At 35.2% G+C, this 25,345-nt stretch overlaps 1 protein-coding gene across 1 annotated transcript; it reads right to left on the minus strand.

Annotated features, from left to right (window-relative positions):
- Window positions 1-142: 142 nt before the first annotated feature.
- Window positions 143-22,609, minus strand: LOC101889321 (carbonic anhydrase 2-like). Its single transcript, XM_020038594.2, has 6 exons — window positions 22,047-22,609; window positions 7,368-7,462; window positions 1,596-1,686; window positions 1,251-1,516; window positions 376-606; window positions 143-305 (listed from the first exon to the last, which is right to left on the minus strand). The coding sequence occupies exons 1-6, from the start codon at window positions 22,108-22,110 to the stop codon at window positions 177-179; spliced, it is 876 nt and encodes a 291-aa protein (XP_019894153.2). The 5' UTR covers window positions 22,111-22,609; the 3' UTR covers window positions 143-176.
- Window positions 22,610-25,345: the final 2,736 nt, after the last annotated feature.

Here is a 25,345-nt window from a genome sequence, read left to right on the forward strand (position 1 = left end):
TTTATTATTTATTAATTTATCAAAAATATTTAAGATTTGTACAAAAAGGTATTTGGCTAACTTAAAAAATAAACTGATCTACTTTTCTAAGAAAATGCAAATATAAATTAATAAAAAAAATACAAAAATATATAGTTGATGATGTTACTCCTCCAGTAAACCAAAACTGCATTCCACTAACCCAAATACTTAAATTGTATTAAAGGCTTACGATGGAAAACTTTGCGGAAACCTTTGTGCTGTACTGGTCGGACATTGACAAAGTTTTTGCCCTGTTCGTTTAAGATACCCCAAAATTTGGGTAGCTAAAAATGAAACGAAAAATAAACTCATTGCAATTATGAACTAAAATATTTTTGAGAAGAGCAAACTCACCTCTTTGAATGAAATGGGCAGAACATCGGAAAATACAATCCATGTCACGGATTCGGAACAGGGTGGTGTCGTCAACGAACCTTCATAGGTATAAAAATCTTCACGATTTATATTGCCCAGTAAGGAGGCCATGGAAATCAAATACATGGTATCACTGGTGGTATTGAAATTTTTGACATTTTCCAAATTATTGTAGATGACATTTAGCCCCGGATAGAAAACATTATCGGACTGCAAAAGAAAAGAAATTAAATACTCATATAATACAGAACCGAGTTTTTTAGTAGTAAAATCTTAAGAAAATTTTTGTGAGTTTTAAAAAAGTTCCCGTGAAGACAAATTTCAAAATATAATAGCAAAGACACGAACCACTTGCATTTTGTGCTGGTTAATTTTTTAATACTTTCATTTAACAGGAAAATTACATAATTTCCCGACGAGGACGAATAACCAGAGTATTGTTGGCGTTTGGGATACAGCATGGAAAATGCTGCCGACCCCACTGGTTGTTTGTCTTCGTCGGGAAATTGTGCAATTTTCTTGTTAAATTTATTTAGGAGAATATGTTTTATCCTTATATTGCTTGAAAATACGTTGATTAATCAAAAAAATAGTAAAAATCATTAATATTAAAAAAATATATTTTTCAATTAACCCCTTGTGCACCACCAAAAAATGCAAGCGGTTCCTTTCTTTACTATCAAATTTAAAAAATTTATCTTCACGGGCATGTTGAAAAATTATTAACTTTGTATAACCATTTAAAGCTTCAATCCAAGCATCTTGAATTTTTCATCTTTAATAAATTTTATTCGCAAGCATTTCTCAAAACACATTCTTAAATTTATATCAAAAATTCTTTAAAAATTACTCACCTTCACCACCTTAAACAGCACCGCCACAACAGCCAGACCATCTTCATATTGTCGTGCAATTTCCACACTAGAATATTTTGTATTCTTATGCACGATATGCATTTCGATATCGTAACGATTACCATTTACGATATGTTCCGATCCTTTGCGCGTCGGAGAACCCCAATGGAAATGAACTTGTTGCGCTTCGTAAATATCATCATCGAGCAGACCACCGCTTATGTAAGGTTTATCGCCCGACAACGTTGGCGGAATATCAAATTCCACTAATTAGGTGATAATTTTTTATTGAAAATAAATATTTAATAACAAATTGGGAAATATAATGGTTTGTGTTTTTCTTACCAGTATGCCCATTATTGTGCAATTTTACAGATTTCGATAAGGGTGTATCGTAAAAACCAAACTCCAGTGGAAATATTAAGATATCTATGGACTGAAAAATTAGAAAATTAGATTAATGGAATATTAAGAAATGAAAACTTAGCTGAGTCCAACAATTTGTACTAGAATAAGTTTTATCGGTCTTAAGTTCAGACGTGCCTATGTTTTTACATTGATATTTTTAATACACCAAAATTCTTTGGAAATTGGGGCCGAAAATTTCGAAATACCGAATATCAGAATAAAGAGACCATCTGCTTTACTGCAATGTCTGATCTGATTTTGGGCGAACGATGGAACTAGAAAATTGTACTTCTGGCCAGGGTACAATGAATTCAAGGTAGGGCAGAAGTACCATATGATTTAATTTTTTTTATTTTTCTGGCTTAATATGTCAACTTCATTTGCTTATGTGTGTGTCTTCTTTTTAATAATAAAAAACTGTTTAGAAAATATTCAAATTCGGGTGTTTTCAAAATGCTTATTGCAACGAATGCATCGACAAAATCTACAGTCTTTGTCGCGAAATAAACCATAAGAGATATATAGAACATGATGTTGAAAAGAAATTTTGACCGTTCATTCGGTTTTCGCGGTTTTAAATTATTTATTCAAAATCAATGCAACAAGTTGTTTGCTTTTTTATTGTTTTGATAGTAATTCTGACATTACAAGCCAAACAGGTAGACCTCTATACTTGCAATTTTTTCAAAGTTGACCTACCTTCTCTTCATTGTACCATGCTTCTGGCTGTATTTCATCCCGAATGCTTCGGGTCCCTGAGCTAGGTCAGTAAAGAGTACTGAAGCACTTTTATTCGATTTCCTTGCAAAATCCCCATTTTTTATCAACGATATCTAAACATATTCATGGTACAATGATATCAAGATAACCTCATTTCAAATAATCTTTCCCAGCTCTGTATTTTTTGTAATTTACATTGTCAAATTTAGCTACATAGGTTTCCATCTCTGATTTGTGTATAAGCAATAGATTTATTAATGAATATTTTGACATTGAGATGTTGTCAAAAGTATAATTTTGAAAAAAAGAAAAATAATAATAAACTTATGATTGCATAACTTTACCTTCATAGTTCTACAATGAAAATACTGATGGGATCTTGGTAGAAAAATAGGTATTTTTGGAAGGTAGAGAGGTTTTTCTCTCGACATTTTTTAACACACCGAAGTAATGGTCGTAAGTTAAAATTCATGCCTCGACATATTTAGCCTATCCAACTATGTGTGTTCGTACAAATTTGTAGGATGACTACGAATTTTGGGTGGAGATCACACGAAATTGGTCAATAATTTTTATGTGCAACTTTGCATATCTTTGTTATTCTGAGAATCTCGTGATATTATGTGAAATAAGTTTCCGATTTTTATCTAACTAAGAACATTATCATATTTTTACGTGCGTTGTAGTTACTGTGAAATTGTCGTAGAGCTAGCGGTTTACTCCATAAACGGAACATTGAAACGGAAAATTGGCTAAAACCATCCAATACCGAGGGAGAGAGATTGAAATGCCGTTGTATTGTTGTCATAGAAAAATGTTGACCTATTAAGACAATATTCTACCAAAGATGACTAGAAGTTCATAATTTCCGTACCGTTTGTAAATGTGGTAGTACAGTTATAGAGGACTTATATGTAAACGTAGACCTGTATAGATAATCACAGACAAAACCAATTACAAATTCTGAATTTGAAACAATTAATAAACTGCCGATTTACATGAAACACGGAAAATAAAACTAATACCTCAAATAACCCCGTTTCGGTAAACATTTCTAGATTAGATAGCAATTCTGAAAAATAAATATTTCAGCCAATCAGAAACTGACAACCATGTTAAAACTAGTTCAATATAAAATTACACTGCATATTGTTTTTCAAAGTTTCGAAAAGAGCCATCAAATCCTTGCAAGTTCTCATTTTAATTGTGGGGGGATATTTTCTTCAGGAGCTGTTTAAGAAAAACTCCTTTAAAAAAGTTTCAATGCTTAAAAAGCGCGAGTTTTGCAAAAAATAATATTCCACAATTATGTAGTAGCAAATCTGTGCACTACTAACAAATAAAACAAAATATATGACAAAACCTAAAAAAGTTCTTGCCTTCCATTGAAAAACAAGCAAATCATACTTGCTCTTATATATGAAGGGCTCACAGCTATACCGAACTAAGTCATAAAAACATAATTCGAAGATATTTAGAGATAAAGTAAATGCACTGCCATTATATTCTGGAAGGAATATGGTAGTCTACCAAAAGAAAATGTAAAAGTCTATATTCAAAATTAACTAATGATATAAAGTTAAAAGAAAAATAATTTAAATATATTACTAAAAAAATATTCAAAAACAAAAAACCTGCTTTGGTTCGTTATTACTCTGAATAAAATTTGAAGGTTTTACAGCTAAAGCGAACCAAGTCAAAAAAAAAAAAAGTTTTCGTTACATGACTAAATATAGTTGTCATTAGCGATTAATTTCCCGCTAGTTTCGGAGTTTTATTTTAAGTCATCTCTTGCTTTGGCGGCTGGCAGCTGCGGGTGCTTCTATTGTAATTGACAACCATTGTGATTTTTTAGGAAAATAAAATAAATTCTTTTTTTTTTAATAAATTAATGTTAACAAGGACAAAGGAAAATTTAAGGTTTCAACAATGGTAGAAATAAGGAGGTAATGTCATTTTTATACCCTCCACCATAGTATGGAAGGCATATTACGTCTGTTATTCCGTTTGTAACACCTCAAAATATCCCTTTTAGACCCCACAAAGTATATATATTCTTGATCAGCTTAAAATTCTACGTCGATTTAGCGATGTCCGTCCATCTGGACGTCTGTGGAAATTCTCTAACTTCCGAACGAATTGAAGTAGATTGATAAAATTTTGCTCAAATGTATGTTATGTCTGCAGGACTTTTGGTATTGAAAATGGGCCATGTAGGTCCACGTCTTCGTATAGCCCCCATATAACGGTACCTCCCGATATTCGGTATTTAGATAATTTTAGCGACATTATTCACCGGAATAGTTTCAAATTTGGTATTTGAAGTTCGTAGTGGATACTACAGCCTAAGACGGAAATTTGTCTGTGCAGGTCCACGTCTTTGTAGAGCCCCCATATAACGGTACCTCCCGATATTTGGTATTTTAATGATTTTATGAACATTTTCACCAGAATTGATTCAAATTTTGTATTTGAAGTTCGTAATTGGTAATACAGCCTATGACAGAAAATTGTCTGTGCAGGTCCACGTGTTCGTATAGCCCCCATATAATCGTACCTCCCGGTATTCGTTATTTTGATGATTTTAGCGACGTAATTCATCGGAATTGATTTAGATTTGGTTTTTCAAGTTAGTAGCGGATACTACAGCCTATGGCAGAAAATTGTCTTTGCAGGTCCACGTCTTCGTATAGCCCCTATATAACGGAACCTCCCGATATTCGGTATTTTGTGGATATTAGCTACATTTTTCACCTTTCTTTTAAGTTTCGCATTTGAATATTGTAATGGCTTATGACAAAAGTTACCTATGCAAGTCCATGTCGTCGTATGGACCCTAATATAACAGCTACAATTGGTATTTTTAAGACTTTAACAGAATTTTTAACGGATTTTATTGTTTTTGAGAATGCTGTATTTTCATTAGTCTGTGCTGAGTCGAGTCGAATTCGAGGGAGATTTACTCTCTACTCGAATTCGGGCAAGCATTTTGGAGCTCTGGTCGTAACTATAGCTTGAATTTTAGCTGTTATGTTTTTTGGCGATAGTGGCTTAAACAGTTCACTTACGTTTTGTGTGTTTTGTTTAACATCTTCTGTTAACCATGAGTCGTCTAAAAATCGAACAACGCTTGCAAACTTAAATATCAAAATGCAGAAGTGTCGATTTTGGAGTGAAGATCAGCCAGAAGCATTGCCAAGTCTACCAATGCTTCCAGAATAAGTCACAATTTGGTGCGATTTATAAGCTGGTGGCATAATTGAACCGCACTTCGAGAATGGTGAGCTCTACAGTGATGTTATATCCAACTTTTTTGAGCAAAATGGTAGAGCTTGACTTGCATAACATGTGACATCAACAAGACGGTGATTTGCGTAACAATGGACTTATTAACAGGCGAGTTCTGTCAACATTTCGAGCGATTTGACGCCTTTAAACAAATGTTGTGTCCTAAGTTTAATGCCATGTCTAAAAAACGAACCCGCTTTAATTAATGCACTAGAATGCAATATTAAAGCATTTGTTTGTGAGATGGCGGCTGAAATGTTGGAAAGAGTATACCAAAATCAGATTAATCGGATGTGGCATTTGATACCATGAAATTATGTGGCCCGTACTATCAATTCTAAGGAATCTAAGGGGTATATGTCTATATGAAAAATGGTATTGGTAAGGGTAATGGGAGTTTTTTCGGGGAATTACTTGTTCAGAATGTTTATTAACAAAATTTGGCAAAAATTTTGTAATGGGCGGACCTCTTAAGGGAATTCATCAGAGATTGGTCCATATGGCCATTTGACATTGTGTATTTTCTGAAAGCACTGTGTGAGACCTTTTGGACAATGAAAATTTTTTAGAGTAGTGGAGCTACCTAGCAAATGCTTCCATTACCAAATAATGAGTTTTCTGAACAATTTTTGACAGAAGTAACCATTTTTAAATCAAGGGCATGTCGTTGGTAATAAGTAGTTATACTTTGGCTTCTGCGTAAAAAACACATGTGCTTTTTACAATTAATATTCCATTTTATGGCAATCAATGTTTTACGTTGTTCGATGCTGGACTTGAACTCCAAATCTTCTGTTTTGTGGAGAAACGATTTTAAATGTTAAATGCTGAAAATTAATGAGTTCTTATCGTGTACAGAAATATGGTATGACAAAAACAAAAGTGTGTTCTGCAAGAGTAAAACCTGATCGATTGCTATAGATTTTTGCTCCCACTCAAAAATGAGGAAAACATGCTCACTTCTATTCGAGCGACATCGAAAAATTTATTATGCTCAATTTTTTTTCTGCAACCAGGAGAGCTTTCGGCCGAATACGAGTGATTTTCACTCCTTTTTTAAAGTTGAGTGAGTTTTTCTGATGTCTGTATAAAACAGGGGCTTCACGATTTGCTGCAGTCTTTGCTATCTAAGACCGAAAGATACCTACTCTCTATTAAAGTCCGAGAAGATATAACGTGACCTGGAAACCCAAGTCTAAGGTCTGGAAGCGAAGTTAGAGCACCAGAGTAAGAAATTGGAAGATAAGGTGTCAGAAATCGAGAGCTCGGAGGTAATGAGTAGAAAGCCACATTTGAAAAAAATGCGCAGCCAGTGCGCATTCTACTTTATTTTTGTTGTTTTTTTTATCATAATTTTCAGTCAGTCGAGCCAGATAGGTTTGGAATCATACTCATTTTCAGTTTCTTTGCTTATATTACCATTCCTTTCTTTATAATGGGGTTTCGGCTCAAACACAACCCCCAAGTTTTTAATGGGTTGTTGTAACAAAACAAAACCAACAATTATGTTTTCTTTGCTGAGCTACCAAATTTCTCAAAAATTTCTTACATAAATAAAACATTTTTTAACTGGACTTTTTCTTAAAAAGTTAAGTTATTACCATAAAGTACCCATTTAGCAGAGTAGCTTATTGCCGTTTTGCACACAACAATATATACAACATTATTCGTTTTTTTTTTCTCTCAACTTGTTTTGCTTACCTTTGGTGTCGATATAATGATGGGTGATTGCCTAAAGCCGGCACATTGTGGGAACTGGGTATACCATTTCTCTGGCTCGTCATAGTTGAAATGATCTGCAAATAAAAAAGGTAAGCGGATGGATTAACGTTTGACGTTTTATGCTCCAATTTCATGCGCACAAGTTTCGCAGAAAACTTCAAAAAAATAAAATCAAAACAAAAGATTAATAATAATATGAATTTAAAAAAAAACAACAATAACATCATCCGCAACAACAATAACGGCAGCAACAACGCCAACAATTAAGAATTACATCGGAGATTATTATTATGTATGTATTTTGTTTACTTTGCTTTGATTGCAACAATAGTTTGCACATAATTCCATTTTATGGCAAGTCATGTCAGATGCCTAAACGCTTGCATGATAATTTTGATCGTGATAAACTGTTTGTGTGTGTGGCAGGTCTCCGGGAGCTACTGTCATTCATGGTGTTAGTTTTTTTGGTTTTTTTTTTCCCTTAAAATCTAATGTTTCTGGACAGACAATCTCTGTGCGCGATCTGCATATGATGGCATTGCATGGCATGCGGTGTTTTTTTGTTGGCAATTTCTTAACCGGCTTGTTTTCGCAGGAAAAAGTAGTGAAACAATTTCAAATGTTTGTCTTCGACTAAATACATATTTGGAAGTTGGATGCTTTAGTTTTATTGTGGAAATAAAATTTGTGGTGGCAAAAAAAAAAAAAAATGGCAAAAAATGCAAAAAAACACAAATTGGATTTTAAGCGTTTAACCGTTTGTTTAACTGCTTCTTTAAGCAAATACGCAATGTAAGGTATTTCAGAGAGTCAGCCATGTAGACCAAGAGCTATAAAGACTTGAATGGGTAAATTTTTCAACTACAGAAAAATGTGAACTTTTATTTACAATAGTCGAATTTTTTTTATCGAAGGATACAGAATTCACATTTGTGCGTGCATTATGAGCACAATTTTTAATTTTGACCCAAATTTTAAAAGTACTTTCCTATTTTTTAGCAGCGTGAAATTTTCATATTTTTATCTTTTATGTATTTTTTTTATATCCTCCACCATAGTATGGAGGGTATATTATGTTTGTCATTCCGTTTGAAACACCTCGAAATATACATTTAAGACCCCACAAAGTATATATATTCTTGATCAGCATAAAATTCTATGTCGATTTAGCAATGGCCGTCCGTCCGTCTGTGAAAATAACTCTAGCTTCCGAGTGTTCTGTTCTGTGATTTAGCTTAAGTTTAACTGTGATTCATATTTTATTGATTATTTATTATACCCTCCACCTTGGAAAGGAGGGTATATTAACTTTGTCATTCCGTTTGTAACATCCTTAAATATTCGTCGTAGACCCCATAAAGTATATATATTCATAATCAGCATGAAATTCTAAGTTGATTTAACGATGTCCGTCTGTCTGCCCGTCTGTCTGTTGAAATCACGATACAGCCCATATTATTTGACGTCGAGCGCCAAAATTTAGCAGAGCAATTTGTATTGTGTCTAGGATGGTTGGTATTTAAAATGAGATGTATCGGTCGAAGTTCTGGTATAGTCCCCATATAACGGTTCCTCCCGATATTCGGTATTTTGATGATTTATGCCACATTTTTTCACTGATTTGTTTGAAAATTGGTATTTGTTGGTCATAACGGGTCCCTGTACGTGTGCCAAAACATGGCATGTATAGGTCCACGTTTTGGTATAGCCCCCATATAAAGGCACCTCCCGATATTCGGTATTTTGCCACATTTTTTCACGGTTTTGTCTAAAAATTGGTATTTGTTGGTCATAATAGGTTCCAGCTCCGGTGGCGAAACATTGCATGTATGGATCCACGATTTGGTATAGTCCCCATATAACGGTACCTCCCAATATTCGGTATTTTGGTGATATTTGACACATTTTTTCACGAATTTCTCTGAAAACTGATAGTTGTAGATCATAATGGGTTCCAGTTCGTGCAGCGAGTCATTGAAATTATAGGTCCACGTTTTGGTGTAGCCCCCATATAATGGTACCTCCCGATATTCGGCAATTTGATGATTTTTGCCACATTTTTACACGGATTTGTCTGAAAATTGGTATTTCTAGGTCATTATGGGTTCTAGCTCCTTTGACGAAACTTTGCATATCGGTACCTCCCGATATTCGTCATTTTAATGGTTTTTGCCACGTTTCTTCTAATGTTTCCTTTACTCTAAGGTGGAGGGTATTAAAAGTTTGGCCCGCCGAACTTAATGTTTTTTTACTTGTTTTTACTTTTATATTAATTAAATGTTGTGGAGTCCCGTTTTATTAAAATTAAAAAGTAATAAATAATGCATAATTATTGATAATTCAATAAAAAACGCTCTTGAAAAAGTTGGAAACAAGCCAACGAAACGTTAAGCAGAACATGAAATAAATTCGTTTATTTTTATTGAATTAACTTGACCATAAAAGCCCAATAAACCCATATCGAAATAAAGTAGGTTGATAAAATTTTAATGAAACGTGTATTATGTCTGCAGGATTTTTGGTATTGAAAATGGGCCATATAGGGCCACGTCTTCGAATAGCCTCCATATAACGTTACCTCCCGATATTCGGTATTTTTATGATTTTAGCGACATTATTTACCGGAATTGTTTCACATTTTGTTTTTGAAGTTCGTAATGGATACTACAGCCTATGCCAGAAAATTGTCTGTGCAGGTCCACGTTTTACAGCCCCCATGGTGCCTCCTTATATTCGGTAATTTGATGATTTTAGCGACATTATAAACTGTTTTTTTTTAAGTTTCGCATTTGAATATTGTAATAGCTTGTGAAAAAAGTTGCCTATGCAGGTCCACATCGGCTACATTCGCTATTTTTAAGATTTTAACAGAATTTTTAAAGGATTTTATTTTTTTGAAAATTGCCAAATTTTGTACCAAATGGTGTTCAAAGTTCGGCCCGGCCGAACTTACAGCTTTTTTACTTGTTATTCTAAACTTTGTGGGAAAATGCACATAATCAAACGATTTAAGGAAAATGTACTGAAAATATGTGTATTGCTGGAAATTCTTGATGATTAAGCATGCCACAATATAACACGGCTTACATGACCGAAATAATCAAGATATGGCCTTACACCCGCATATTTGTTACAACCTTTCAAATAAATTACACTCTTTTCACAATCAGAGATGACACCAACCATGAAATGCATATAACTTACATGATGTAATTTAGTTTTGGGTGTAACCTTATCAAGATTTACTTAACCTTGCTGCAATTTCATTTCCCCCTTTTATCATTTGAGCGTTTGTCCCAATTGCCCAATTTAACCAGTGGCAAAGAAACGTTATTCTACAAAAGATACTATTTGAAACAAGGCTTTCGTTCAAGTTATTCTGAGTTTGTGCTTTTATGTCAAGTGTACTTTTTATATTATAGGTTTGATTGGGCCAAAAATTATGTAAAACCTCGAAATATTGGTCCCCCACATATATATGGATTTTCCTATCTCGCCGAGCTGAGTCGATCTAGCTATGTATGTCCGTCCGTCTGTCCATTTTAATTTGTAATCAAGCTACAGGTCGTAATTATGGCCTGATCCTCACGAAACTCAAAATGGAGGTGGGGTTAGGTTCAGAATGGAAGCCTATTGATTTTGGAGATGATCGCAAAATATTAATTGCTAAAATCATGAAAATTAAATATCTTACAGAGAGCGAAGGGAGTATCCGACTTTGTTCAAACTTAAAATGTCGTAATTTGTTTATAAGGCCTAAGTTAGGTGGGAAAGTGGGAAAACTACTTAAAAGTAATAAAAGTCCATAAAATGTGAAAATAAACGCCCGATATATAATAGAACTTGTTATAACGAAATATATGAGTTTTCTCTTTCAAGTCAATAATTAAAAAATTTCGGCCGGGCCGAATTTTGAATACCCTCCACCATTTGGAACGAATTGGGCAATTCTCAAAAACAATAAAATCCGTTAAAAATTCTGTTAAAATCTTAACAAGTAAAAAACATTAAGTTCGGCCGGGCCAAACTTTTAATACCCTCCACCTTAGGGTAAAGGACACATTAGAGCCTATATACAAATTTTTAGACATATTCATGGGAAAATGTGCTAAAAATCATCAAAATACCGAATATCGGGAAATAGGCTATATGGGGCTATACATACAGAGTTTCGCCAAAAGAGCTAGAACCCATTAAGACCAAAAATACCAATTCGCGAAGAAATGTAGCAAAAACCATTAAAATACCAAATATCGGGAGGTACCGTTATATGGGGGCTATACCAAATCGTGGACCTATAAATGCAATGTTTCGCCAAAGGAGCTAGAACTCATTATGAACTACAAATACCAATCTTCAGACAACACCGTGAAAAATGTGACAAAAATCATCAAAATACCAAATATCGGGAGGTATCGTTGTATGGGGGCTATACCAAAACGTGGACCTACATGGCTCATTTTCAATACCAAAAGTCCTGAAGACATAATATACATTTTATGAATCTACTTCAATTTGTTCGGAAGCTAGAGTGATTTCCACAGACGGATAGACGGACGGACATCGCTAAATCGACATAGAATTTTATGCTGATCAAGAATGTATATACTTTGTGGGGTCTAAAATGTATATTTACAAACGGAATGACAAACTTAATATACCCTCCATACTATGGTGGAGGGTATAAAAACTCATAATCAGAGAAGGGAGTAACCGATGTAGTTCGAACATTGCACATCGTAAATATTTATATAAGGACAAACTGTTTTCTTCAAAGTTATACTTCGTCGCAGGGACGTACACAGAAAATCATTTCCAAACAATTTCAGGCCAAAAAAATAAATTTTCCATGTAAAATGTACAAAAAACAAAATCAGAAAACTTATAATTTCGGATCGCACGTCTCTGATCAATCCTTAAAACTTGGAAAAATATATACACATATACATTTGGTTTTCTATTCTTGTTCTATAAGGTAAATTATTGATGGACAGACATCAGATCTTGTTTTGGTAGAAATTTCGGGATGTGTGAGGTTTGAAAATAATCGGATGCCGATTTCGCATTTTATGAGCGTTTTGGTTATTCAAAAGTTTGACCCTATGTGGGGGAGGTACCAGAAGGAGTGGTCCGCTATACTCCAACTTTACATCAGATTTTGCAGTGATAAAAATATTGGCATGAAGAGAATATGCAGTATATTTCGAATTTTAAGAGCGTTTTAGATATTCCATATTTGGACCATTTGTGGGGGAGGTACTAGAAGGAGTAGTCCGATCTTGTCCATTTTCGCAGCCGACCTTGCGATAATGAAAATATCATGATTTGCTAAGTTTGAACAAAATCAGATTATCCGTTCTCTTCCTATGCGATAAATTATTTTCTGTAATAATGTTGACCTTTTTTTGGGGGAGGTACCAGAAAGAGTGCACCCATGATGCCCATCTCCGAACACGATCTAAGTTTGACAAAAAATATTACGATGTACCAAGTTTGGATCAAATCGGATACTCCCTTCGAGAGTCGTGCGATCCTGCCAGCCAGAGAGACAGACGGACGGTCGGACATCGCTAAATCGACTCCAAATGTCCTGAAACGGATTTGGTCCAAAGAGACCATTATTTCGACCCTATCTAGCCATATGGCTGAGGGTATAAAAAGAGAAATTCTAAAAGATTTATATTAATTAAAACCGAGGAAATCGCAACCTTTGTGCAAATTTTGAAAATAACATTAATAACATTGTTTATATCGGCAAGTTTCAGCTACCTACCAAAGTATTGCATTTGTTTCTATACCCTCCACCATACTATGGAGGGTATATTAATTTTGTCACTCCGTTTGTAACTCCTCGAAATACTCATGTCAGACCCAACAAAGTATATATATTCTTGATCAGCGTAAAATGCTAAGTCGATTTAGCGATGTCCGTCTGTCCGCCTGTCTGTCTGTTGTAATCAAGCTATCTTTCGAACGAATTGAGATAGAAGGCTAAAATTTTGCACTCATGTATATTTTGACAGTAGGCAGGTTAAGTTCGTAAATGGGCCATGTAGGCCCACGTTTTCTTATAGCCCCCATATAACGGTACCTCCCCATATTCGGTATTTTGATAATTTTAGCGACATTATTCACCAGAATTGTTTCAATTTTAATATTTGAAGTTCGAAAAGAAAATTGTCTATGCAGGTCCACGTCTTCGTATAGCCCCCATATAACTGTACCTCCCAATATTCGGCATTTTGATGATTTAAGCGTCATTATTCACCGGAGTTGTTTCAAATTACGTATATAGAGTTCATAATGGGAACTACAGTCTGTGACAGAAAATTGTCTATGCAGGTCCAGGTCTTCGTATAGGCCCTATTTATTAGTACATTCCTATATTCGTTATTTTGACGACTTTAGGTACAATACTCACCGAAATTGTTTGAGATGTGGTATTTGAAGTTCGTACAGCCTGTGACAAAAAATTGTCTATGTAGGTCCAGGTCTTCGCACAGCTCCGATATAACGGTACCTCCCTATATACGATATATTGATGATTTTGGCTACATTATTCACCGTTTATTTCAAGTTTAGAATTTGAATATGGTAATGACTTATGACAAACAATGCGTATTTAGGTTCACGTCGTATAGGCCCCAATATAACGGCTATATTCCCCATTTTTAAGATTTTAACATAAATTCTAATGGATTTTATTTTTTGAAATTTTCTAAATTCGTTCCAAATGGTGGAGGGTATTCAAAGTTACTGCTTTTTAACTTATTCTACTTATTCTTTTATCAGTTAAATTTGACCTACAACAAAATAGTAGTATGGTTATCAGTTCTAAAATTTTGGTTTTGAAGGACTGCCTTATAGTTTTGACATTTTTAATAATTATGCGTTCCTGTACTCTCTGGGCAAAGCAGTTCTCTCAGATCGAATTTAGCGCTGTTTCTCCAAATGAACATTGTTTTTATTACCAAAAATAAAACGATATAATTTTAATACGATCTTTAAATTGCCTTATCAAATGTATATAATTTTTTCTGTATATAAAATCATTATTATTATATTATATTGTTAGCTATTAGCAAATATATGACTTCTAATTTCTTTCATTTACAAAACAAATTCATAAATTGACAATTTATAATTATTTATTTAAGTTAACTAACATTTCCCAAAAAGAAAGCTCATTATGTTAACTAAATAAACAACATTAAAACGCATTTACTTATTTCAGCATTTAACCACTTAGCAAAATTTTATAATCTGACAAAAAATAAAGCATGGCTAATGTGGAGGCTAATGTAAATAAAAAATCGCACGTGCTTCTAAACTATTGTCTTATATAACTCGTTTTTATGACAACAAATTGTTGGAAAGCCAAAAACATAAAAACAAAACAATTATGACAAACTAACAAAAACATATAGCACTACTTTGTACAGTCCATTAAAGCACTAATTAACAATGAAATTCACCGCGCACTAAAGACACCCACAATTATCACACCCAGTTTATTACAAAATTTCCACAACATGATTTAATTTATGTAATTATCATATTCTGAATGTGTTGGAAATTTGGTTGTTTTTTTTTTTTCAGAGATATCATGGCCTTCGGAACTTCCAGTGGTAATTTTGATGGTGCTGAGGTGAAAATTGCTACTCCATTGATGCCTCAGATTGTGAGAGAGTATTCCACGTTAGCATTTAAAAATCATGATTTTAAGCATTTTCCTTGTGAAGCCAATGAGAATTATATGCATTTAAAACCAACTGCTGCTGTCAGCGATATGCAGTATTTCGGCATTTTGAGAAAATTTAATGTTTTTCGAATTTTACGAATATTGAAATAAACGATTTTGTTTGAATTTTTATTTGATTGCAATTCACTGGGTTTAAGTTGGTACTGTGTATGGTCAGAGGTCGTGGGAATTAGGGTTAAGGTTAATAGTTTTATGTTTTACTAAGAAATTGTATGTAAGTATTATTAATAACGAATTTTTAAAATATCAATCATTTAATAGTGGTTTGTTGACCTATTTTAATATCCTCAGCCATATGGCTAGAGAGGGTGCGAATATGTGTCATTGGATACGGCCAAAAGGTGTCTCATCGAAAGAACTATTTTAGACCCTAGGTCTCTTTGGATCAAACCCGTTTCAGGACATTTGGAGTCGAATTAGCAATGTCGGAACGTCCGTCTGTGCGTCTGTCTGACTGGTGCGCACGATATATCTGACTAATTAACTTTGATTTGGTCGAAACACGTAATATTATTATCAAACTTAGATCGAGTTCGGATATGGGTAATATCGGTCCACACCTTCTGGTACATCCCCCAATAAAGTTCGAAATTTTCAAAAAAAAAAAAAAAAATTCTACTGCACAGAAAGCGAAAGGATGTTCCGATTTTGCTCCAACTATGCAAATCCTAATATTTCCATAAGTGCTAAGTCAAGTGCGACAAATATAGGTCCACTCCATCAAATACCTCTAACACAAAGGGTCAAAATTTTGAATAATTCTAATACTTGTCTTTCTCCTCTGATTACATATATCACAATATTTTTGTTAACCCAAGGTCCGTTGCAAAAATGGACAATATCCGCTCCATCAAATCCTTCCCTCAAAGGGTCAACATTTTCAACATCCATAATAAAACTGCGAAATTAACACCCATTCAAACTTGGCACATCCCAATATTTCAATCAGAACAAGATCTGTTATAAAGATCGGACCATTCCTTCTTATACATTTTCCAGAAAAAAAGTTATTCGTGATGGAATTCAAGCTCAATTCGTTAGAGCACTCCAGCATTTAAATGTGAATAAATCTTTCGCTCATTACCGTGATACTGGTAGCGTAGCCCGACGTCGAGGAAGTGGACGGAAGAAAACAGCAACATCAGCAGAATTGGTTCACAAATTAAGGAAGCGACTTCATCGAAACCCGCGTCGCAGTGGGCGAAAAATGGCTCGTGAGCTGAACAAATCGGAATATTCCATTCGGCAAATATTGAAAAATGAGCTCGGGGTACAGTCATTGAAATTCCAAAAAGTGCAAGAACTTACACCGCAACAGAAAGAAAATAGACTCAAAAGAGCTAAAGAGTTGCTTCGCTTGGCCGAAAGTTGTGAACTGTCAAATTTGGCTTTCTCCGATTAGAAAACATTCGTTGTCCAGCACTTGCCAAAGAGGCCAGCTGAAAATGTGCACCTTCGGTTGGCCACCGGAACTCAAGCGCCGACCAGGAAGATAATGGGCCGCCATAACAGCCGAATGTCCTTCTCCGCTCGTATTAATCGACCGTGGCATCAGAATAAATGCCGAATATTATCGCGAAAATATTCTGGAGGGTGAATTAAAGCCTTTGGCACGCAAACATTTTGGCCGCATACCTTGGACATTCCAACAGGACTCAGCGCCATCGCACTCAGAACGCGCGCCCCAAGAATGGTTACAAAATGAGGTGCCTCGATTTATTTCCAGTGCACAATGGCCACCAAAATCTCCGGATACAAATCCGTTTTACTATTGTGTCTGGAGTATTTTGGAAAGCATGGTTTACACTAAAAAAATTCCAAAGTGTCGATCACCTCAAGCAAGCGCTTCGTTGGGAGTGGGTTAAAATACCGTAGAGCAACATTCGGGCGGCGTTAGACGGTTTCATTGGCCTTTTAAATGCCTTTTAAAGGCCAAGGTGATTCGATTTTGATGTTATTTCCGACATTTTTTGTTTTCATTCATTGAAATTAAAAAAATGTAAAAATTGTGGCGTTTGACTTTGTTGCAGTTTATTTATCTCACCCCGTATATTTAAATAATCGAACATTGGTATACATCTGTTGGTATACATCTGAGGGTATACATCTGTTGGCAAAACCGACTGATACCTTTAACATGTTTTTATAAATTTTAGAGAGCAATAAATAATTATAATTATTATTAAGAGCAATAAATAGTTCAAATTATCAATTACTAAATTTTAACTATTATTATCTAAACTTAATAAAAATCCAGGCCATGAATAAAAATGACCCATTAAATGTTTTAGTTTTAGAAAGTTCAACATAAATACTCCCCTCATTTCAAACAATGTTGTATTTATTTGTTATTTCATTGTATTAAAAAACTCTAACTCTGCTTAGGTTAAACCCAGTTTGTAGTAACCACAACCTTGAAGTGTTAAAAGAAGTAATGCTTGGCAAAAAAAAAAAAATAAGAAACACAAACATTCCAATCTATTATTATTCTAATTTCAAATAAATAATACTAAAATTTAGCTCTATTTACAAATTCTCTCTCTCTCTCTGTCACATGTCACTTGGAGAGATAACAATGGACACGTAGTTGGTTGGTGACAGATACAATCAATTAAATCAATGATTTGGACACTTCTCAAAACATTAGCGGCAATTAATTTAATTTATGTTTAGCTACACGTAAAAGTTGTAAGCGGAAATCTGGAAAATGTTATTCATGTTATTCGAATGACTTCATTCTGTTTGAAATATTTACATAGAATACGAAATTAAAGGGTTTAAGAAGTTTTCAGTTTATTTGAAGATTCTCAAAAAAAAAAAAAAAAAAAAATGGACATTGTTAAGATTATCTTCAGAGCCTTGTGATCTGAGCCTATTTATTCGATTTCGTGAAATTGTTGATTACCGATTCAAATTATTTTGGTATGGCTATAGGGGGTATATATCATTGGATACGACCAAAACGTGACTTATCGAAATAATGAATTAAGACCATAGGTCTTTTTGGACCAAATCCGTTTTTCTGATATGCATGAAATGTGTATCCGATTTGTTCAAAACTTTGTATGTCGTATATCAAACTTAGATCGAGTGATGGGTAATATCGGCTCACTCCTCCACAAAAAGTGAAAATTTTCGTGAAAAAGTTTAACTCAATAGTGAATGATCATTAAATTTTGTTTAATTTTGGAAATCCTTATATGTTTATCCTTGCTAGGTCAGGTGCAAAAATTGCCCAAAAAATCGGCCCTCCCCCACAAAGTGTCAAACTTTTAAATAATTCTAACTCATAAAATGTAAAATAATAGTCCCATTCTCTTCGAATTTCGCACATTTCAATATTTCTACCAACTCAAAATCTGGTATGAAGAACGAATATAACTCCTTTTGGTACCTACAACACAAGGTGATCGAAATTGTGTATAACCACGAACGGTCGCGATTTATTTTAAACTTGGTATATCTAAATATTTCCCTCAACCAGAGATCCGATGCAAATATGAAATTTATCAGCCCACTTCATAGATCTCAGAAATAACTAACTTTTAATCAAACTCTTCGAAAACGCCATCAACAAAGTGTACGCTAAAATTTCAAATTCTACTGGTTCCTCCATAGTTCTGTTCCTATCAGTTTTTGGAAATCAAAACTATATAATTCAAGTTCTTCATAAATCGGTGGAGGGGTTACTTACATCACTTTTGACTGATTAGCTATAATGATTTGGGGCGAATGATGATGATTTTTCAAAAAAAAAAAAAAAAAAAAAAAAAAAAAAAAATGGAAGTTCGCCAGGCCGAACTTTGAATACCATTTGGAATGAATTTGACAATTCTCAAAAACAATAAAATCCGTTAAAAATTCTGTTAAAATCTTAAATATACCGAATATAACTGTTTTATTAGGGTCGATACGACGACATGGACCTGCATAGGTAACTTTTGTCATAAGCCATTACAATATTCAAATGTCAAACTTAGAAAAAAGTCGGTGAATAACGTCGCTAAAAACATCAAAATAACGAATATGGGGAGGTAATTTGCATTTGAGTAAAATTTTATCAAACTACTTCAATTCGTTCGGAAGCTACAGTGATTTCCATAGACGGACAGACGGGCGGACATCGCTAAACCGACATACAATTTTATGCTGATCAAGAATATATGTATCTTGTGGGGTCTAAAATGTATATTTCGAGGGGCTACAAACGGAATGACGAACTTAATATACCCTCCACACTATGGCTTAAGTACCGTTCTGTGAGGGCCATACATAAACGCGGGCCCATATTCTCCCTTTTCAATACCAAACATCCAAGGAGCAACATTGTTGACTGAGCTTCCCTGGAATAGTCTCCGTTTATTTTCGGGATGTCACCCAACTCTGTGGCGGTTGCGAAACCTCTGCAGTGCCTTTGCTCCAAACGACCAAATTAGAAAGACTCTCACAGTTATTTCGTAAAATATTTGTGCCTTTAATTTTTTATAACCGACACCACGCTGGTATTAGTTTATAACATTAGTAAAGAATGGACGTGATGGACACATAGCTAAATTTGAAGATCTCCATATAATCACATTCTGAGTCGATGCATGTATGTCCGACTGTCCATGTGTAAAGTCAACTCAAAATGTATGGACTCTAGCATCTACAAATCCGTTTCAGGATATTTGGAGTCGATTTAGCGATCTATGAAGCTCATAAAATGTAAAATTAACATTCGATTACATTTAAACTAGGTACATCTTAATATTTCTACTAACACAAGATCTGCTGTGAATATGGGATATATCGGTCCACTCCTTCTGGTACCACCCCACACAAAAGGGTCAAAGTTTTGAATAACCAAAACGATCATAAAATCCGAAATAAACATCAAGTTATCTTTACACTTCACACATCCCATTAGTTCTACTAACACAAGAGCTATTGTGAAGAACGGTCCACTCCTTTTGGTACCTCCCCCTACAAAGAGTGAAATCTTTGAATATCCATGAAGCTCATAAAATGCGAAATTAACGCCCAATTCCATTCAGACTTGGTACATCACAATATTTCTATCAACACAACATCTGTAAAAGAGATGGTAGAGATCGAACCACTCCTTCTGGTAGCACACCACCCCAAAAAAAAAAAGGGTTCACAATTTTGAAAAACAAAAAAAAATAAAAATAAACATGCACTCTTTTCAAAATTTATGATTTCGCATAAAATTAAATATAAATGTTTGATTTTCTTGTAATTTTGCCCATACCAATTTTTATCTGTATTAGATGAAGTGTAAAGATTGAATACTTCGGTCTACTAAATCTGGCACCGTATGTACTTTTCCACATTCTCTGAAAATTATCACATATCTCATATAAAGTGAAGGAAGTAGTCCGATACGAAATTTACAATATTTTCCCATTTCTTCTAAACGTACTCCATGGAGGGTCCACAAGTTGCATAATCATAACAGAACTCAAAATATATTTAAATAATCAAAAATTACTTGAGAGTACACCTCTGTCGACAAAACCGACCGATATTTTTTATACCCTCCACCATACTATGGAGGGTATATTAATTTTGTCATTCCGTTTGTAACTCCTCGAAATATTCATGTCAGACCCAACAAAGTATATATATTCTTGATCAGCGTAAAATTCTAAGACGATTTAGTCATGTCCGTCTGTCTGTCTGTGTGTCTGTCTGTCTGTCTGTTGTAATCACGCTATCTTTCGAACAAATTGAGATAGAAGGCTAAAATTTTGCACACATGTATATTTTCCCAGTTGGCAGGTTAAGTTCGTAAATGGGCCATGTAGGTCCAAGTTATCATATAGCCCCCATATAACGGTACCTCCCGATATTCGGTATTTTGATGATTTTAGCGACATTATTCACCGGAATTATTTCAAATTTGGCATTTGAAGTTCGTAATGGATACTACAGCCTAAGACAGAAAATTATCTGCGCAGGTCCACGTCTTCGTGTAGCCCTCATATGACGGTACCCCCCGATATTCGGTTTTTTGATGATTTTAGCGACATTGTTTACCGGAATCGTTTCAAATTTGGTATTTGAAGTTAGTAATGGATACTACATCCTAAATCAAAAAAAATGAGCCATGTAGGTCCACGTCTTCGTATAGCCCCCATATAACGGTACCCCCCATATTCGGTATTTTGACGATTTTAGCTACATTATAAACAGATTTTTCTTCAAGTTTCGCATTTAAATATTGTAATAATTTATGACAAAAGTTGCCTATGCAGGCCCACGTTGTCTTATAAGCATTCGGTATTTTTAAGGTTTTAACAGAATTTTTAACCGGTTTTATTTTTTGGAAATTCCCAAATTTGTACCAAATGGTGGAAGGTATTAAAAGTTCGGCCCGGCCGAACTTACAGCTTTTTTACTTGTTAAATTCTTATATACAGAAATTAGCTCAGGTCAATTAAATATTACCAAATTTATATATCTACAAATTCCATGTTCTTCTCAGGTCTTAAAATTAAGAATCCACCTAGAAGCTGACCCTCAATACCCTCTATTATATATTTCATATATCTATATTTTTGGACTTAGGTTATTTTAACCCAAATCAAAACAAACAAACAAATGTCTGCAATTGTAATTATAGATCGATCAATCGACGAATGATGATTGTTGTTGTTGTTGTGACATTGTCATGGCGTTACACCTGATCAATTTTGTTATATGATTGGAGGCAGATTAAGACTGGCGGACCACAGACAGATGGTTATTTATTTATTGTTAATGGAATATTATTATTTACTGCAATTGTCATTGCTGATGTTTGTTGTCGTTGTTGTTGCTGCAATAGCACACTTCACAGTTATTGCAATGGAATATTATTTTTGATTGACATTCAATTGATTGGTACGTACCGGCGGCCAATGGCAGAAGAAACAGCAGACGCTGATAAAGGTTGCCGAACACCGGAAGACTCATAATTTATAGCTGATGGTGATGGTGGTGGTGATTTCTTGAGAAAAAAGATTCTTGGCTGCAGATTGTCGTTTCCTTGCAATTAAATATTTGCGTGAATAGTACACAGACTCACACACACACGGATACACTTGTTTGTTACACAAATAGTAAATATTTTCCTTGCTTTTTTTCCTCTATTTTCAACAAACGAGAAATTTTCAAATAAGAAAATTTTATTTTCAAAACTGTCACAAAAATTCAAATTGTATTCAAATATTATAACGTTTATTTTGTATATCCGTTTTTCAGTTTTGTTTTGTGTTGTTTTTTCTAATACCGCTGTTCCGCTATCCGTGTCTTGGTTTCAATTGCTGGCGCGTACTAACTGCAATGTTGTTGTTACCATTATTTCTTATATGGCTTGACGGGCGGTTGGTCGGGCTTTGCAGCATTTGCTCAAAACCAAATCCAACAAAATTTGTTTTCCAAAACAATCGGAATCTTGTGCTCTTCTGGTATCTATTGTGAATTGTTGTGTTTCGAATTTGCCTGCTGCATACCGGCATTTGTGGGTGAGTTGTGTGTGTTTGAGTGTTTGTTGGGGGGGATTATGTTGTGTGCCGGCACTGGGATTGAGTTAAAATCGGAAATGTTGTTTACTTCTTTGCAAATCACTCGATTAGCGGAAGAGAGCAGAAGTTGATGGGTATTAGATGAGGTTATATTGGAAAAAAATGCCGGGTGGATTAATTCTAACAAGCCAAAACGGAAATGTGATATTTTATGCGGGATATAGAAAAATCACCTTGGACAAAAGCAAGATTAATCGATTGCATATAATGTCCTCAATTCCAGGCATTCTGTGAGGTTTTTATACCCTGGAGGAGGATATACTATGTAGGTTGGTCATTATTTACTAAAATGCGTTTTAAGTATTGAAAATGAGATATATTCACAGATAGGTCCACCTTTTGATGTAGCCCCTAAATAACTGTACCAAGGATTTTTTTTTTCAAACTGAAATTGCTGCATATTGGCAGTTGCATTCCCAGAAAGTCGGTATTCGACATTTTGATGATTTGCCACTTCCTATGGCAGAAAATTACCTATACAGGTCTACATCTTTGTATATGCCCCATATAAATATACCCCCGATATTCGGTATTTTGACAATTTCAGCTACATTGTTCAACGAAAAAATCTCAAACAAGGTATTTGAAAATCACGTTTTCGTATAGCAAGCACCCTCTCAATATTGAAGGGTATTAAAATTTTGGCCGGAAAGCTGTTTTCTTACTTGTACCTTTTTTAAATTCTGAGGAGAACTATCTCAGTACAATGTATCGAAGAATAAACTGAAGAAGATAGCGAAAATCCTCTACGACAAGGTGTATCGATGATCAGGCAACGTTATCTGTTGTTCCCCAAGAGGAACGTACGTATTCGCATCAAGGAACAGAAAAACTTTTAATAGAATATCAGAAGGTCTTCTAACAGAAGAGAAAATGGTTTTGTCATGGAAAATAAGGTCTTCTCATAGAAGACCAGAAGGTCTTCTGACAGAAGAGTAGAAGGTCTTCTGATAGAAGAGCAGCAGGTCTTCTCATAGAAGACCAGAAGGTCTTCTGATAGAGATCAGCAGGTCTTCTGATAGAAGATTAGTAGAACTTCTGATAGAAGATCAGCAGGTCTTCTGATAGAAGATCAGCAGGTCTTCTGATAGAAGAGCAGCAGGTCTTCTGATAGAAGAGCAGCAGGTCTTCTGATAGAAGAGCAGAAGGTCTTCTGATAGAAGATCAGCAGGTCTTCTGATAGAAGAGCAGCAGGTCTTCTGATAGAAGATCAGCAGGTCTTCTGACAGAAGAGCAGCAGGTCTTCTGATAGAAGACCAGAAGGTCTTCGTATAGAAGACCAGAAGGTCTTCGTATAGAAGACCAGAAGGTCTTCGTATAGAAGACCAGAAGGTCTTCTCATAGAAGGCCAGGAAGTTCTTCTAATAGAAGGCCAGAAGGTCTTCCTATAGAAGACCAGCAGGTCTTCCTATAGAAGACCAGACGATCTTCCTATAGAAGACCAGACGGTCTTCCTATAGAAGACCAGACGGTCTTCCTATAGAAGACCAGACGGTCTTCCTATAGAAGACCAGACGGTCTTCCTATAGAAGACCAGAAGATCTTCTGATAGAAGAGCAGCATTTCTTCTGATAGAAGCACAGCAGATCTTCTGATAGAAGAGCAGCATTTCTTCTGATAGAAGGCCAGAAGGTCTTCTGATAGAAGACCAGAAGGTCTTCTGATAGAAGATCAGCAGGTCTTCTGATAGAAGAGCAGCAGGTCTTCTGATAGAAGACCAGAAGGTCTTCGTATAGAAGACCAGAAGGTCTTCGTATAGAAGACCAGAAGGTCTTCGTATAGAAGACCAGAAGGTCTTCGTATAGAAGACCAGAAGGTCTTCGTATAGAAGAGCAGCAGGTCTTCTGATAGAAGAGCAGCAGGTCTTCTGATAGAAGAGCAGCAGGTCTTCTGATAGAAGAGCAGCAGGTCTTCTGATAGAAGACCAGAAGGTCTTCTGATAGAAGACCAGAAGGTCTTCTGATAGAAGACCAGAAGGTCTTCGTATAGAAGACCAGAAGGTCTTCGTATAGAAGACCAGAAGGTCTTCGTATAGAAGAGCAGCTGGTCTTCGTATAGAAGAGCAGCAGGTCTTCGTATAGAAGAGCAGCAGGTCTTCGTATAGAAGAGCAGCAGGTCTTCGTATAGCGGGTCTTCTGATATAAAAGCAGCAGGTCTTCTGATAGAAGACCAGAAGGTCTTCTGATAGAAGAGCAGCATGTCTTCTCATAGAAGAGCAGCAGGTCTTCTCATAGAAGAGCAGCAGGTCTTCTCATAGAAGAGCAGCAGGTCTTCTCATAGAAGAGCGGCAGGTCTTCTCATAGAAGAGCAGCAGGTCTTCTCATAGAAGAGCAGCAGGTCTTCTCATAGAAGAGCAGCAGGTCTTCTCATAGAAGAGCAGCAGGTCTTCTGATAGAAGAGCAGCAGGTCTTCCTATAGAAGAGCAGCAGGTCTTCTATTAGAAGACCAGAAGGTCTTTTTTAGAAGACCAGAAGGTCTTCCTTTAGAAGACCAGAAGGTCTTCCTATAGAAGACCTGAAGGGCTCCTATAGAAGACCAGGAGGTCTTCCTATAGAAGACCAGAAGGTCTTCCTATAGAAGACCAGAAAATCTTTCATAGTAGACAAGAAATCCGGAAGAAAAAT

The sequence above is a fragment of the Musca domestica genome, unplaced genomic scaffold, assembly GCF_030504385.1.
Source record: "Musca domestica strain aabys unplaced genomic scaffold, Musca_domestica.polishedcontigs.V.1.1 1, whole genome shotgun sequence".
In the NCBI taxonomy this organism is placed as follows: domain Eukaryota; kingdom Metazoa; phylum Arthropoda; class Insecta; order Diptera; family Muscidae; genus Musca; species Musca domestica.

Coding starts and splice junctions, on each gene's coding strand:
- LOC101889321 (XM_020038594.2), bottom strand. CDS start 22,110: ATGAGTCTTCCGGTGTTCGGCAACCTTTATCAGCGTCTGCTGTTTCTT. Junction 1,517..1,595: donor GCACAATAATGGGCATACTG/GTAAGAAAAACA, acceptor TCACCTAATTAG/TGGAATTTGATATTCCGCCA. Junction 306..375: donor TGCCCATTTCATTCAAAGAG/GTGAGTTTGCTC, acceptor TTTCATTTTTAG/CTACCCAAATTTTGGGGTAT.